Source organism: Urocampus carinirostris, chromosome 11, assembly GCF_059441175.1.
Source record: "Urocampus carinirostris isolate Australia breed hairy pipefish chromosome 11, RoL_Ucar_1.0, whole genome shotgun sequence".
NCBI classification, from domain to species: domain Eukaryota; kingdom Metazoa; phylum Chordata; class Actinopteri; order Syngnathiformes; family Syngnathidae; genus Urocampus; species Urocampus carinirostris.
This window is the reverse complement of record NC_142359.1, coordinates 1,854,551-1,868,590: the sequence shown is the minus strand read 5'-3', so window position 1 is coordinate 1,868,590 and position 14,040 is coordinate 1,854,551. Positions and strand designations below refer to the sequence as shown.

Genomic DNA, 14,040 nt, shown 5'->3' with positions numbered 1-14,040 from the left:
CTTTTTCATTTTGGTATTTTTTTTCTTTTTTGTTCTATTCTCCCTTCCTTTAAGTCATTTTGTGCATCATTTTACATAATATTTGGTCATATAGGGATGAAAGAAGCAAAAACAACCCGAAGAACCGTTTAGGACCCGAAAGAGCCGGTTCCTTTTAGTGAGCCGAGCCGAATAAGCCGGTTCTCGAAAAACTCTACTGACTTTACTCTACTTCATTCTACCGCATTTAGAAACCCTTGTATTCTTACCTTCATGCACTGTAACTTTGACTTAATTGGCTTCTTAATGAGCAATTTTGAGCCCTGATTTTTGTGAGCTGGCTAGATATTCTTGTGCGCTGGGAATGCAAATTTTTCCTTCTTTTTCTCTTCTTTTTGTTTCTTTTTTTTCTCAGCTTTTCACTACTTTTTCATTTTGGTATTTTTTTTATTTTTTGTTCTATTCTCCCTTCCTTTAAGTCATTTTGTGCATCATTTTACATAATATTTGGTCATATAGGGATGAAAGAAGCAAAAACAACCCGAAGAACCGTTTAGGACCCGAAAGAGCCGGTTCCTTTTAGTGAGCCGAGCCGAATAAGCCGGTTCTCGAAAAACTCTACTGACTTTACTCTACTTCATTCTACCGCATTTAGAAACCCTTGTATTCTTACCTTCATGCACTGTAACTTTGACTTAATTGGCTTCTTAATGAGCAATTTTGAGCCCTGATTTTTGTGAGCTGGCTAGATATTCTTGTGCGCTGGGAATGCAAATTTTTCCTTCTTTTTCTCTTCTTTTTGTTTCTTTTTTTTCTCAGCTTTTCACTACTTTTTCATTTTGGTATTTTTTTTATTTTTTGTTCTATTCTCCCTTCCTTTAAGTCATTTTGTGCATCATTTTACATAATATTTGGTCATATAGGGATGAAAGAAGCAAAAACAACCCGAAGAACCGTTTAGGACCCGAAAGAGCCGGTTCCTTTTAGTGAGCCGAGCCGAAGAAGCCGGTTCTCGAAAAACTCTACTGACTTTACTCTACTTCATTCTACCGCATTTAGAAACCCTTGTATTCTTACCTTCATGCACTGTAACTTTGACTTAATTGGCTTATTAATGAGCAATTTTGAGCCCTGATTTTTGTGAGCTGGCTAGATTTTCTTGTGCGCTGGGAATGCAAATTTTTCCTTCTTTTTCTCTTCTTTTTGTTTCTTTTTTTTCTCAGCTTTTCACGACTTTTTCATTTTGGTATTTTTTTTCTTTTTTGTTCTATTCTCCCTTCCTTTAAGTCATTTTGTGCATCATTTTACATAATATTTGGTCATATAGGGATGAAAGAAGCAAAAACAACCCGAAGAACCGTTTAGGACCCGAAAGAGCCGGTTCCTTTTAGTGAGCCGAGCCGAATAAGCCGGTTCTCGAAAAACTCTACTGACTTTACTCTACTTCATTCTACCGCATTTAGAAACCCTTGTATTCTTACCTTCATGCACTGTAACTTTGACTTAATTGGCTTCTTAATGAGCAATTTTGAGCCCTGATTTTTGTGAGCTGGCTAGATATTCTTGTGCGCTGGGAATGCAAATTTTTCCTTCTTTTTCTCTTCTTTTTGTTTCTTTTTTTTCTCAGCTTTTCACTACTTTTTCATTTTGGTATTTTTTTTATTTTTTGTTCTATTCTCCCTTCCTTTAAGTCATTTTGTGCATCATTTTACATAATATTTGGTCATATAGGGATGAAAGAAGCAAAAACAACCCGAAGAACCGTTTAGGACCCGAAAGAGCCGGTTCCTTTTAGTGAGCCGAGCCGAAGAAGCCGGTTCTCGAAAAACTCTACTGACTTTACTCTACTTCATTCTACCGCATTTAGAAACCCTTGTATTCTTACCTTCATGCACTGTAACTTTGACTTAATTGGCTTATTAATGAGCAATTTTGAGCCCTGATTTTTGTGAGCTGGCTAGATTTTCTTGTGCGCTGGGAATGCAAATTTTTCCTTCTTTTTCTCTTCTTTTTGTTTCTTTTTTTTCTCAGCTTTTCACTACTTTTTCATTTTGGTATTTTTTTTATTTTTTGTTCTATTCTCCCTTCCTTTAAGTCATTTTGTGCATCATTTTACATAATATTTGGTCATATAGGGATGAAAGAAGCAAAAACAACCCGAAGAACCGTTTAGGACCCGAAAGAGCCGGTTCCTTTTAGTGAGCCGAGCCGAAGAAGCCGGTTCTCGAAAAACTCTACTGACTTTACTCTACTTCATTCTACCGCATTTAGAAACCCTTGTATTCTTACCTTCATGCACTGTAACTTTGACTTAATTGGCTTATTAATGAGCAATTTTGAGCCCTGATTTTTGTGAGCTGGCTAGATTTTCTTGTGCGCTGGGAATGCAAATTTTTCCTTCTTTTTCTCTTCTTTTTGTTTCTTTTTTTTCTCAGCTTTTCACTACTTTTTCATTTTGGTATTTTTTTTCTTTTTTGTTCTATTCTCCCTTCCTTTAAGTCATTTTGTGCATCATTTTACATAATATTTGGTCATATAGGGATGAAAGAAGCAAAAACAACCCGAAGAACCGTTTAGGACCCGAAAGAGCCGGTTCCTTTTAGTGAGCTGAGCCGAAGAAGCCGGTTCTCGAAAAACTCTACTGACTTTACTCTACTTCGTTCTACCGCATTTAGAAACCCGTGTATTTTGACCTTCATGCACTGTAACTTTGACTTAATTGGCTTATTAATGAGCAATTTTGAGCCCTGATTTTTGTGAGCTGGCTAGATTTTCTTGTGCGCTGAGAACGTGCGGGCAGTGCGCGATTGCTTATGGGAACATTGCTCGACACTGGTTTCAACGGTAGCAGGAGACGCCTCGGCTTCCTATCAAATGGCAGCCTCTTTGATTATTTCTATGGACTCAAAAGCAATCTAGAAAAGCCGAAGGGGGCGCACGGGTTCCTCACCATGTTCCACTCGGGGAAGAGGAAGTCGGTTCCGACGTACTCGAAGTAGTGGGCCAGTCCTTCCTTCAGCCAGACGTCCTCCCACCACATCGGGGTCACCAGATCGCCCAACCACTGCCGGCACCGAAAAAGACAAAAAACTGTCACTTTCCATTAGGGGGCGCTCACTGTTCGTAAACCCAAAAGGTGGCGCTCCAATTTGGGTAAAACATGACGCTCTTCTTAAAGGGACGGTATTTGATACCTCTCCACTAGATGGCGCGCTCATGTGTAACGCAACTACGGAGACTGAAAGGGGCCAAAAAGCAGCCGTTTTCCTCCCGTTTTTAGCCAGCCTTTCTCAAAAAAATGATTTTCTTTTGAATAGAGGAGTAAAAAATAGGGAAGGAGAAATGCAAAAAAGGAGGCATAGGAAGAGAAAACAAGAAAAGTAGGGGCGAGCAAAAAGGAAGGAATTTTAAAAAAATGCAAATTTCTCTGTTTGCTTTTCATTTTTATTTTTTCCCGTTTTTTTCATTCTTTTTTTATTTCTTGAGATTTCATTTTTTTGTTTTATTTCTTTTTTTCCTTATTTTTTCTTTTTCTTTTTCTTGTCTCGTTTTACTAATGAAATGATATGATCTGCATTTCTCTAGCGCTTTTCAAGTCAAGACTTCCCAAAGCGCTTTACAGTGTGCTTCACATTTCCCAATTGCAGCCGTGCAGCCATGTAAGGCATACCTGCATATTGGGGGTATTAGGGGTTCAGTGTCTTACCCAAGGACACTTCGACATGGAGGAGCCGGGATTCGAACTGCGATCTCTTGATCCCAAGACGAGCGCTCTACCTCCTGGGCCACTGCCGCCCCTAACCCTAATTCTAACCTTAATCAGCTGTGTTTTGGTCATTTTTTTGTCTCTGTATTTTGTCTTACCCCATTTTAGCACTGGTTTTCATAATAGGGCGACATCTATCGGGAAAGTAATACACACTGTCCCTTTAACTTTCATATTAGGGGCGTAGGCCTCAAACTACGCGTTTGAGAGCCCTGATCTAAAACTAATCAGGAACGACCCAGCATGGGGGACAGAGAGACCCCAGTTTTTCTCCAAATTGTATTCCGTTGTTTAATTTTGTACAAATTGTATGTCATTGTATTTTGTCGTCGTTGTATTTTGTCACAGCGCAATGTTATCTAAATCGGGGAGCGGGGTCATACAAACTAATGCCGGCTGCAGTTTATCACGTGGGAAGAATGCTACGGCGAAGCCGAGCCACCGGAGAGCAGCATCGGCCTCGTTTTTAAGCGGGCTTGTTGAGAAACGCGGCAGCTATTTTAATAAGCCAAAATTCAAGCACTTGAAATCTTTAAGAACACAACATTAAAATTCAAGTATTTTTAGAGTTAGGGATAGGGTTAGGGTTAGTGTTAGGGTTAAGGTTAGGATAGGGGGTTATAGGGTTAGGGTTAGAGTGGTTAATGTTAGGGTTAGGGTTAGGCTGGTTAAGGTTAGGGCTAGGGTTAGCGTTAGTGTTAGGGTTAGGATAGGGGGTTTGAGGGTTAGGGTTAGGGTGGTTAATGTTAGGGTTAGGCTGGTTAAGGTTAGGGTTAGGGTGGTTAATGTTAGGGTTAGGCTGGTTAAGGTTAGGGTTCGGGTTAGGCGGGTTAAGGTTAGGGCTAGGATTAGGCTGGTTAAGGTTAGGGTTAGGGGTTAGGGGTAGTGTTATTGTGAGGGTTAGGATAGATGGTTAGAGGGTTAGAGGGCTAGAGGGTTAGGGTTAGGCCGGTTAAGGGGGGCGGCAGTAGCTCAGGAGGTAGAGCGCTCGTCTTGGGCTCAAGGGATCCCTGTTCGAATCCCGGCTCGTCCGTGTTACATGTCGAAGTGTCCTTGGGTAAGACACTGAACCCCTAATACCCTATTGGGAAATTTGAAGCACACTGTAAAGCGCTTTGGGAAGTCATTGACTTGAAAAGCGCTATATAAATGCAGATCATTTCATTTCATTTCATTAAGGTTAGGGTTAGGCTGGTCAAGGTTAGGGCTGGGGTTAGGGTTAGGGTCAGTGTTAGGGTTAGGGTATGTGGCTCCAAAATGGGCCTGGGTTAGGGTTAGGGTTAGGGCTAGGAGGACTAAAGCACTTATCACTAAAAGGATTGTTGGATTAGGGTTAGGGTTGGGGTAAGGGCTAGGGTTAGGTTGGACTTGAATAATACTTCTCGATTGTAAAAGTATAAGGGACTTTTAAATAGAAATCGAGGAGCGGAACAGAGACAAATATCTGTAAAGATGGGTAGGGGGCAGTAACGCACCAAAAGGATGGACACCAATCACAGTTAAACCAGAGGACGACAATGATCCGAGCCAAAACACACTTTTTTTCCATCCCAAAATATGAAAGCAGCCGGTGCATCAAAAACATGACCCAAATATTTCCGTGTTTTCTCTTTAAAGCTTAAATGAGCATCTTGTCACGGACAGTAGAACGTTTTTGCCATCGTCCCGGCAGGGGAGGTCATTTGCCTTCAAAATTTCTTATAGAAGACAAAACATTGCATTTATCGCCAAACGACAAATTACTGAAACCCAATGTGGGCACTCCACGTCAGCAGGGGGCAGCACCTGAGCAGAGAAGTCATCCCAACCACTCCAAGTAGCTTGTTTTGCCGTTTGGAGACAAAGCCGAGCTTTTCTTTTCAATCGGGAACAAAAAAAGGAGGTGAAGAACAAAAGCAAGCCAGGTGGGTAGAAAACAATGAGCTAATGCTAATTGGACCCTGGAAAGAGAGAGAGCGCGACTTCCTCTTTGCATATTCGTCACGAGCGTGTTCGAGGGCCCAATGGCGAGCGCCGTCAAGCCGACAGACGGTAATGAGACCCCGATGCGGGACTCTCTCCTGTTACGCCGCGGTACGAGTCGTCTCTGTGCGCCGGTTTCCATGACGACAGGTCCGAAACAGACGCGAGACTCGTAGCCGAAAACACTCACCAGCGTATTATGCGCGTGCATCCTGTTGCACGTGCACGACTCCATCGTATTGCTACCGGCGAGATGCCGAAACGAGAGTACACAAACGGAGTGGTAGGCGCTCATAGGCCGTCATGAAATTTCAATCCCTGGCACTAGGGAGACGGATGAAAAGACATCTCCGAGTTTGTGACAAAAGTCGACACTAAAAAATATGGTGCTCTTAATGTCAACTAAAACAGAGCCTATCTTGTCTGTCACGTGAAAGAGAAAGACAAATCGCAATGGGTTAATTAAATATTTTGATGTCCCCTGTGGCGTTCCACTGGGCTCTGTACTTGGCCCCCTTCTTAATCCAAAATTGAATGTAATTGTATTATATTTATTTAATTCAGCCAGTATAAACCATAAACATGATATATACAAGAAATCATTTGACACGCGAACACTCAATAATGATAAAATAATGGATTTAAAAGAATAAAAAGAATTGAGTAAAAAAGATATTGTAGTGTATAATACAAAGTAATTATATAGAATAGTTTAAAAAGAAAGAAAATGTAAATAACAAGACTAGAGTAGAATAGGTCGGAGGAACGCCGTTGGCATTATAATACGAAACATAACCTAAATCAATTCCCGTTGAACATACGGATAGCGGAAGGGTAAAAACTCTCTTGAAGACGTGAAGTCTTGATCGCAATCGAGCGAAGACGGCGACCTGACGGCAGGTCATCAGAGTACCTGCGAGCAGGGTAACTGGGATCGTCTATAATTTTTAGTGCCCGTTTTCTAGTTCTATTGATATAGATACTATGCGGCGACGGGAGGCCAGTACCTATTATTTCCTCTGCCGTCCTCACGACTGATTCCGTCTTTGACAATTCTTTCTGATTGACGCGACCAAACCAAACTGCGATTGACCTCGTTAAAACGGATTCAATGATAGCACGATAAAAATTGACTCGAATGGATTGACGGACTCGGGATGATTTGAGTTGACGAAGGAAGTAGAGCTTTTGTCTGGCTGACTTTAGAATATCAGTAGCATTGACAGTCCATGTGAGGTCAGCTGACAAGTAAGTACCCATAAACTTGAATGAATGGACCAGTTCAACCCCACTACCATTAATTGACAGTGGCACATGCGGGGGAGGCTTAGTACGGAAATCTATTATCATTTCCTTAGTTTTACCTACATTCAATAACAGATTACTCTCATGTCACCAGGTGGAAAGTGAATCTTATGGTGCTCGGATGATGTTACCGATCGACGAATCGGTGTACGGAAGAGTCGGGATATTAGCAAAGCGACCTGGTGGCAGATCTCGTGGACGACCACCATGGTGAGCTCCATCTGGTAGGACGAGGACGAGACTTGGGCGTCCAGAAGGATCTTCTGCTCCACAAAGACGCTCAATCCCCAGTTCTCCATGGCCGCGTAGGGGTGCTTGGGCACCGCCAGGAGGTCTGAAAACAACAACTGGCTTTTACATCTTTTTCAGGGCCAAATTCAAGCACTTTTCAAGGACTTGGAAAACCATTATCACATTTCTCCACTACAGGAAAAAGAAGGAATTCGATATCATGTATTTTGCAAAGCCACAAGATCTTTTATTTACATATACCATTTTTATTTATCGTATGTCTCGAAGCTGATTGGTTGATCCGAGAAGTGGGCGGTGCCATGCTCAGGATACCACCGAGCACTATTTAAAGACTTTCAAAGCTAATTTTCCAATTTTTCCAGTACCAGAAAAAATAAGAAATCGTGATGAAATAGATGGTTGATTTTATTGAAACTCATATGATTTGTGCCCCAAAACGTTTTATTTTTAGCTACAGGCTGATCACTAAGAAAAAAACATTAAAACCGTGAAAAAAACGTAACATTTTTTAAAAGATACGACATTGGACAAAATACTTTTGCTGAGTTTCATAATCCTCATAAATAGAGAAAGTACAAAAACAGCGGTTAAAGTTCAATATTAGAAACCAATTTCTTTTACTATGTATTTCAATAAATCTGTGATTTGATACGTGTTTCTTGCACAAATACAGATTTTATAGTGGCCTGTTTCAGTGTAGCATGCACCTCTCCTATAAGGGGCAACGTCAATGCCATAAAGACTAATGCCAGCTGCCGTTAATCACGAGAGAAGAAGAAATGCAATGGCGAAGCCAAGGCATCAGAGAGCAGTGTCTGCATCATTTTACATAGACTTCATGTGAAACATGGCAACAATTTCAAGAATTTACAACAGCAAGAACTACTTTTTTGTGACTAATTAGTGCAAAGGGAACTCACTTTTCCAAAATAAGACGTCATTACTATTTTCTTACCGGGTTGATTATTGGAAGTCGGGTTGAATAGATTTTGTCAACCACTAAAAAAGTCATTTGACAAGAAAATCCCAATGACCCAGCACTGGTGACCTATTTTTTTAAACATGTATCGTGGGAGTCACTTGAACGAAAATCAAGCACTTTCAATTCTGGAAAACGAAATTCAAGCATTTTCAAGGATTTCAAGCACCAGTAACTGGAAAATGGGAATCACAAAAATGGACGCTGCATCTCAGGTTTTGCAGAAAGACATTCCACTCTCCCTGTCTAGAACATTGAATATCCATCCATCCATTATCTGCAACGTTTAACCTCAGTAGGGTCGCGGGGGTGCTGGAGCCCATCCCAGCTATCTTCAGGCAGTGGGCAGGGGACACCCTGAACTGGTTGCCAGCCAGTCGCAGGGCACACAGGGACAGACAATTCACTCACTCATTCACACCAAGGGACAATTTGGACCGGCCATCCATCCATCCATCCATTATCTGCAGCGCTTATCCTCAGTAGGGTCGCGGGGGTGCTGGAGCCCATCCCAGCTATCTTTGGGCAGTGGGCAGGGGACAGCCTGAACTGGTTGCTAGTCAGTCGCAGGACACACAGGGACAGACAATTTGCTCGTTAATTCACACCTAGGGAGAATTTGATTTCGGTTAGGCCAACCAACCTGACATGCATGTTTTTGGAATGTGGGCGGAAACCGGAGTGCCCGGAGGAAACCCACGCAAGCACGGGGAGAACATACAAACTCCACACAGGAAGTCCGGTAGCTGGATTTGAACCCATGACCTCAGAACTGTGCAGCACAACCGCTAACCACTGCTCCGCCGTGCTGCCCGAATATCAGCACCGTATTTTACAGGGAGTCAGTTAGGTTACCTCAGATGTGAAAAGTCCCCAAGAAAACAGAATCAGCACTTTTGGTTTGCTGACTCAGCGTTGACTTTGTGCTCGAATAAAACGCCAACCATGGCATTTGATTTCTCTTTTGCGAAAAGTTTGCCACTTGCGGCTTCAAACTACCACCTTTTCTTGTTTTTTTTTTAATATTCTGAAAAAGGAATTGTGTTTTGGCACGTGAACAAAAGGTGTGTGATAAAATGGAGCTTTTTTTAATATCAAAAGGTTGGCAACGTTTCTGTTAGCTTGTTGCTAATTAGCAAAAGAAGAGAGAAGAGAGAATCAAGCGGTCGGTTGCCACGGAAACACACACCTAAAACCAGCAGCCAATGGCGAGACAGGCTCACATCCCATTGGCTTCCCCTTTTCCTCTTATGCCGGACGCCGGAATCCGATTGGCTGTCGCGTCGACTGGAGGCGAATATGCAAATGAGCGTGAAGGCGGAATATGCAAATGAGACATTCAAAAGCAATTCAAGGTTGAAATCGAAGCGGAACCGAAGCGGTTCCTGCGCGCACAAACGCTCGCGTGGATTGATGAGCTTTTCGAATTGTGATTTACTAGGATTGTGTAAGAGGCCTTCACAAATATATCGCGTTTGTTTGTGTGTTTGTCCACCTAAGCAAAGGAGGAAGGCCGTATAACCACCATCTTTCGCAGGCTGTCGGGTAGGTTACACTAGATAAGAAAAATGCAAAAGAAATACAGCTTCAGAAAGACATATCACTCTTCCACGCCAGAACAAGTTTAGCCAGGATCACCATCTTTCTCAAGCAAACAGGTAGGTCACTCTAGAGATGAAAATGCCACTCTAAATACTTGCTCAAAACGTATGGACCCAGCAATTTTCCAGAAAGACATTCAACTCTCCCAGACATGAGCGACGTTTGATTTCAACACAATGTCTTGAAAACAGAAAGGTAGACCTGTTTGTAAAAACATGCAAAAAAATGGCCCCGGCACTTTTCGTTTTGCTGACACGGCAGGTTTGTCCAGAAAGACATTCCACTTTCATAGACAAGAACAACATTGAATATCAACACCGCAGTCTGATTTCAACACAATGTCTTGAAAACAGAAAGGTAGACCTGTTTGTAAAAACATGCAAAACAATGGCCCCGGCACTTTTGGTTTTGCTGACTCGGCACGTTTATCCAGAAAGACATTCCACTTTCATAGACAGGAACAACATTGAATATCAACACCGCAGTTTGATTTCAACATAATGTCTTGAAAACAGAAAGGTAGACCTGTTTGTAAAAACATGCAAAAAAATGACCCCGGCACTTTTGGTTTTGCTGACTCGCCACGTTTGTCCAGAAAGACATTGTACTTTCATAGACAACAACAACATTGAATATCAACATCGCAGTTCGATTTCAACATAATGTCTTGAAAACAGAAAGGTAGACTTGTTTGTAAAAACATGCCAAAAAATGGCCCTGGCACTTTTGGTTTTGCTGACTCGCCACGTTTGTCCAGAAAGACATTCCACTTTCATAGACAAGAACAACATTGAATATCAACACCGCAGTTTGATTTCAACACAATGTCTTAAAAACAGAAAGGTAGACCTGTTTGCAAAAACATGCAAAAAAATGGCCCCGGCACTTTTGGTTTTGCTGATTCGGCATGTTTGTCCAGAAAGACATTCCACTTTCATAGACAAGAACAACATTGAATATCAACACCGCAGTTTGATTTCAACACAATGTCTTGAAAACAGAAAGGTAGACTTGTTTGTAAAAACATGCAAAAAAATGGCACCGGCACTTTTGGTTTTGCTGACTCGGCACGTTTGTCCAGAAAGACATTCCACTTTCATAGACAGGAACAACATTGAATATCAACACCGCAGTCAGGTGGGTTAGCCCGTATGTAAAAAATTACCCCACCCCCCAAAAAATTTTCTGTTCATCCAAGAAAAACATTCTATTCTTCTAGGCCAGAACAAGATGCTATTGCACATGAACGACTCTCAGCAAAGATTCTATTCATGTGACGATGCCTCACTCTGTTGGAAAACAATGACATTCCATGTCGACTATTTCTATTAGAGATTTTTGCGAACAGGCTGTAAAATGAGCAGGCACGCAGAGAGAGATAAAATGTGTGGTCCCTTTCCTCGCGGTTGCCGGTTAATTTGTTGCGAGGCCTCCGACAAGATCCGAGCCGACGTCTGAGCAATTAGCGCGCTAATGTGAGCGACGGGTAGGAGCCGCTAACGAGGAGCCGTCACGCTAACGAGGAGTTAGCCAAAAGCCACGGCGTCTCAAAGTGTGACTCGGAAAATTGCCTTAAGAGGACCACGATTAGTCCTCATCTCATCAACCCGGAGCTACGAGATTCCCAGCATGCACCGCGCTTACGACCTGAATACAAATTCGGATCGTTTGTCTGAAATTACGTTAATGTCGACAAAATAGTATAATTGTCTGTCTGGAGCGTCAACATCGGGTACCATAACTCGTTCGGGGAAATCTTAGCCTGGATACTGAAGTTATATACTATTTTATACACTGTTTTATCTTACGTAAAGTCAAACACACTTGTTCTAAAGTCTGACCTCAGTGTTTGAGGGCAAACTATGAGAGAAGGTTTGTCGTGAACCACACTTTGCCTTGGAATGTGCCTTAACTTCCATTCTGTGCAGATAACAATGATTTATCCCCTTGCCTGGAGTGGGGGAGTATGTGCCTGGCACGTCCTATCACCCTTGCTCCCATTCTTCAATCATGGTTGGGAAATTTGCGTCGACATTGTTTGATCTTGTCCTGTAAATTGTTCCAAAGTCTGACTCCGCACACAGACACACACATACTTTTCCTGGTGGTTCTCACCTTTGGGATTATCCCTCTTTCCGAATGAATCATTTAAGGATGTTTTCTGGCACTATGTTTTTGTTGACCTTAAATAGCAGCTGTGTAGTGAAACTTTTTACTAAATCATCCAATTTGAATCATTTGGACTGCAGGAATAAAATATGAGTATGATCTCGATATCCTACCCTGTGTATATAGTCTCTGCCTGTGCCGAAGGGGGTTTCAGGGTGTTCCTCTGTTATAATTCATGCCGATGAAATTTTCACGCCCCACGACCAAGCCTCTGGCTGATTGGTCCGCGCTGTTGTCGATGCAAATTTCCCAACCATGATTTATAGAATGGGAGGAAGGGTGACAGGACGTGCCAGGCACATACTCCCCCAGGACACATGGAGAGGATGGATGAGGAGCGAATGTTGAAGAGGATCTACAGAGCAGAAGTCAATGGAAGGAGACCAAGAGGAAGGCTGCCATTGACGTGGATGGATGGTGTTATGAATGCACTGCAGGAAAGAGGTCGAAATATAATGGAAGCTAGAGCTCCTGTTGGTGATAGAAAGGAGTGGAGAGGTGTTGTGAAAGGATAGTGGGATGGTGGACGCGTTCTTAAGGATGGGGTGGGCACCCGTATGATGCGGCAGGGGTAAACCAGCGAAAGCTGTCGGGCCCTGCTGTGGAACAAAAGAGTGTTTTGTGTCACCCTGACCGCTTTCTGGTGTCCCGTTTCATCTGGAGGGACGAAAGCATGACCAACTTTGGAGCCTCACTTGTTTGGGTGTTTGGGCAATTGGGTTGGCCATGGTCCCAAAATTTTTGTCTGTGTTTTTTTGCTATTTTTTCCCTTTTATTTTCTTTGTTATTGCATGTGTTTGTCTTGCTGTCGGTCACCCCTCTTGAGGGAGATGACCATGGTGTATGGTTCTAATAGAACAATTGTCCCTTCTTCATGCCAAGTTCTTTTGTTCCAGACTTTGCGGTCGTACTTGAAAAAAACTCACATATTGCTTGAATTTACTCTGGTACAATGAGCCTGTTTTTGCTTTAAGGGGAGAAGAAATGCATTTTGGGATTCCTTTGCCTGTCCCCGGAAAACCAACAGAGGTTTATTGATGGATGGATGTCTCTACTGCCCCTAATTGCTTTCAGATAGCTCGTTTTTATTACATGTTTTTGGTACTTCAATAAAAAAGGTATTTTTTTCATTGCGGCCATTTTGAGTCAGAGAAAGAGAGAGACAGAAAAAGAGAGACAAAGAGAGAGAAGGATAAAGAGGAGAAAAAAAGGTAGAGGGTTGCAGATGAGAGAGGCGGAAAGATTTGTTTGTGTTGATGCTCGTCGAAGTATACTGGCGTCAAATTGGTATTTTTCCAGCAGTACCTTGATAACAAACTGTGTGTGTAGCAATGTTCCCCTCTAAGTTGATTCTCAGGGCACAAGAAAATCTAGCCAGCTCACAAAAATCAGGGCTCGAAATTGCTAATTAGGAAGCCAATTGAGTTAAAGTTACAGTGCATAAAGGTCAAAATACACGGGTTCCCCTGACGCTGTGTTCTAAATGCGGTATTTTGAAGTCAAGGTCGAAGTAGAACCAAGTTGAGTAAAAGTCGGTAGAGTTTTTCTTCAACTCGGCTCACTAAAGAGAACCGGCTCTTTCGGGTCCCTAACGGCTCTTCAGGTTGTTTTTGCTTCTTTAATCACTACATGACCAAATATTATATAAAATTATGCAGGAAGGGGGGAAATGAAGTTAAAAATACACGGGTTCCCCTGAAGTTGTGTTCTAAATGCGGTGTTTGGAAGTCAAGTAGAACGAAGTCGAGTAAAGTCAGTAGAGTTTTTCGAGAACCGGCTTCTTCGACTCGGCTCACTAAAAGGAACCGGCTCTTTCGGGTCCTAAACGGCTCTTCGTTTTTTTTTTGCTTCTTTCATCCCTATATGACAAAATATGATGTGAAATTATGCACAAAATGACATAAAGGAAGGGGGAATAGAACAAAAAGAAAAAAAACACCAAAATGAAAAAGTAGTGAAAAGCTGAGAAAAAAGAAACTAAAGGAAGAGAAAAAAGAAGGAAAAATTCAGAAAAGAAAGAAACAAA

General features: G+C 42.1%; 1 protein-coding gene across 2 annotated transcripts in view; it reads right to left on the bottom strand.

The window, feature by feature from the left end:
• LOC148356155 (thyrotropin-releasing hormone-degrading ectoenzyme-like) overlaps nucleotides 1-14,040 on the bottom strand; it is a 69,042-nt gene that overhangs the window by 26,919 nt on the left and 28,083 nt on the right. For both annotated transcript variants that reach the window (XM_088348024.1, XM_088348026.1), the window contains 2 exons: nucleotides 7,192-7,346; nucleotides 2,930-3,043 (listed from right to left, as the gene is read on the bottom strand). In XM_088348024.1, coding sequence (XP_088204150.1) covers nucleotides 2,930-3,043; nucleotides 7,192-7,346 — 269 coding nt within the window. The remainder of the gene's footprint in view (nucleotides 1-2,929; nucleotides 3,044-7,191; nucleotides 7,347-14,040) is intronic.